This window comes from Geosmithia morbida (assembly GCF_012550715.1).
Source record: "Geosmithia morbida isolate 1262 chromosome Unknown scaffold_53, whole genome shotgun sequence".
NCBI lineage: Eukaryota > Fungi > Ascomycota > Sordariomycetes > Hypocreales > Bionectriaceae > Geosmithia > Geosmithia morbida.
In genome coordinates this window covers 1-1884 of record NW_023336239.1, presented here as the reverse complement: position 1 = coordinate 1884, position 1884 = coordinate 1, and the positions used below count along the sequence as shown (strand labels likewise).

The following is a 1884-nucleotide window of genomic DNA, read 5'->3' as shown; positions in this document are numbered from 1 at the left end:
CTACGAATGATAGATACGAGGCACCCAACCTCTCGTACTGGCAGGTACCCTCAATCGTACGTCGTCACTCGTACGTGCGGTGTATTATCGTCCTGGCCCTAAACGTGGTGCGGTCTGATACATGCTCCTCCTCCTTCCCGTCGCTCCTTTTTCCTATAGCCGTAGTCAGTCTCTTCTTCCATCCCTCCTCCAACATCCGTCAAGCTCCTTCCTTCCTTACCCCCCCCCCCCCCCCCCCCCCCCCCCCCCCCCCCCCCCCCAGGTGCACATGTTTGATCTAATGCATTGAGTAATGGTGCTCTAGATCAAACCTGCAACTGTCGGTCCTGGAGCGCAGCTTAGGGCAATACTACCTGTACGAGGAAAACAACACGGTGCAGCCCAAACAGTTCATCGGCAACAAAGTAGCGGGCATCCTGTTTGAGAACAAGGCGGACCACGCGACGTTCTTCTCGCCAGATATCGAGGCCATTCAGGGCATCCACATGATTCCGATCCTGGCGGTAACAGCGCTGATGCGCAAACCTGCGTTTGTCAGGGAGGAGTGGGAAGCCTTCTTCAGCAACGGGCGCATGTCAGGGATCCAGAACGGCTGGGCAAGCATCATATACGGAAACTATGCGACCGTAAACCCTAGGGCTGCGTGGGATTTCTTCACATCTCCAGACTTTAACCTGCAGTTGCTGGATGGAGGCGTATCGCTGACCTGGTTGCAGGCGTACGCGGCCGGTAAGCCACACTCTCGTTCCCTCTGCCTATCTGTCTCTCAGACATAAGACGCCGACGGTTCTGTATGCTGACTTGGAGGCTGTGTGTTTTCTCTCTATGTGCAGCACTTGGCGGAATATGATTGTGAGGTGAAGAGGCCAGGGACAAGTTGGGTGGCGTGGCCGAGAGATTCTTCCCGGGAGACTGGCCGTACTCGGATGCAGAAATCGAGGGATGCACGGCATGGGATTGCCAATTGGCGTGGTAGGTAGCGGTAGCTGCGGTGATGTACTCGCGATGGTACAGAATTCTGGAATATGTCTAACGACTAGCGATGCGCGATCGGTGCCGTGTATGAGTTCTAGTGCATATATAAGTGCATGTATGTAGTCGGTGTGCTCGCTGCACTCAGCCGACTCCTTCAAGGAGTCGGTGAGACGCTGAGGAGTGAGCACGTTTCTCTTAGCTGATGCCCAATACGTGCATCTTGCATGCAAGGCGCTCAGGCAATCTTTGGCCCCAGGCTGGAAGGACGGGAGGCAGGGTGGAAGAGGGTGGAGCCGACGGACGGGATTGGAAGCTCACCCCTTCCTACTGGATTGTTTCCTTGGTCGCAGCAGAGGTTGACTTCTCCAACGCCTACGAGGGTCTTCTTCATAATCTCGATATCGAAATGGGCGGATCAGCACGGGTCTATCACACATTCACTCTCACCTACATGCAAGGCATGGTATACTCTATGCGGGAATGCGCACTGCAATGGACATACCGAGACTAAAGGGGCTGCTCTATTGATGCCATTCGTCTACACGACGCCTTCCGTCAATGAGACGACAAGGACAAGTCGAATAAGGTCAAAAGACGGAAGCAATGAATCAGCTTCGCACGGAGATGTTGCCAACTATTCCATCATCAACCACTCAGGTCAAAAAGATCGCACAACAAGATCAACGGTGTCTCAGCGACAAGAGGGCCGCGACATCCAGCCGATACCGGGAAGGATCGAAAAGGAGCTCCGAGGTGAGCCTGGAGCTAAGTTTGAAGGGAGCACGAAAAGCACATGGCCTGGATGGCCAGAGTGTCAAGGATAAGGGCATCTGCGATTGTTGATGACGGTACAGGTGAATGAGGCCAGCAATAAAAAAAAAGAAAAAAAAAAAAAGAAAAAAAAAAGGC

General features: G+C 53.5%; 1 protein-coding gene across 1 annotated transcript; it reads left to right on the top strand.

Moving 5' to 3' along the window:
- Window positions 1-485: 485 nt before the first annotated feature.
- GMORB2_6473 (endo-1,3(4)-beta-glucanase) lies at window positions 486-850 on the top strand (the record flags this gene model as incomplete). The annotated part of the gene is made up of 2 exons (XM_035468443.1): window positions 486-729; window positions 834-850. 2 exons carry the CDS (start codon window positions 486-488, stop codon window positions 848-850), a joined length of 261 nt encoding a protein of 86 aa, XP_035317878.1.
- Window positions 851-1884: the final 1034 nt, after the last annotated feature.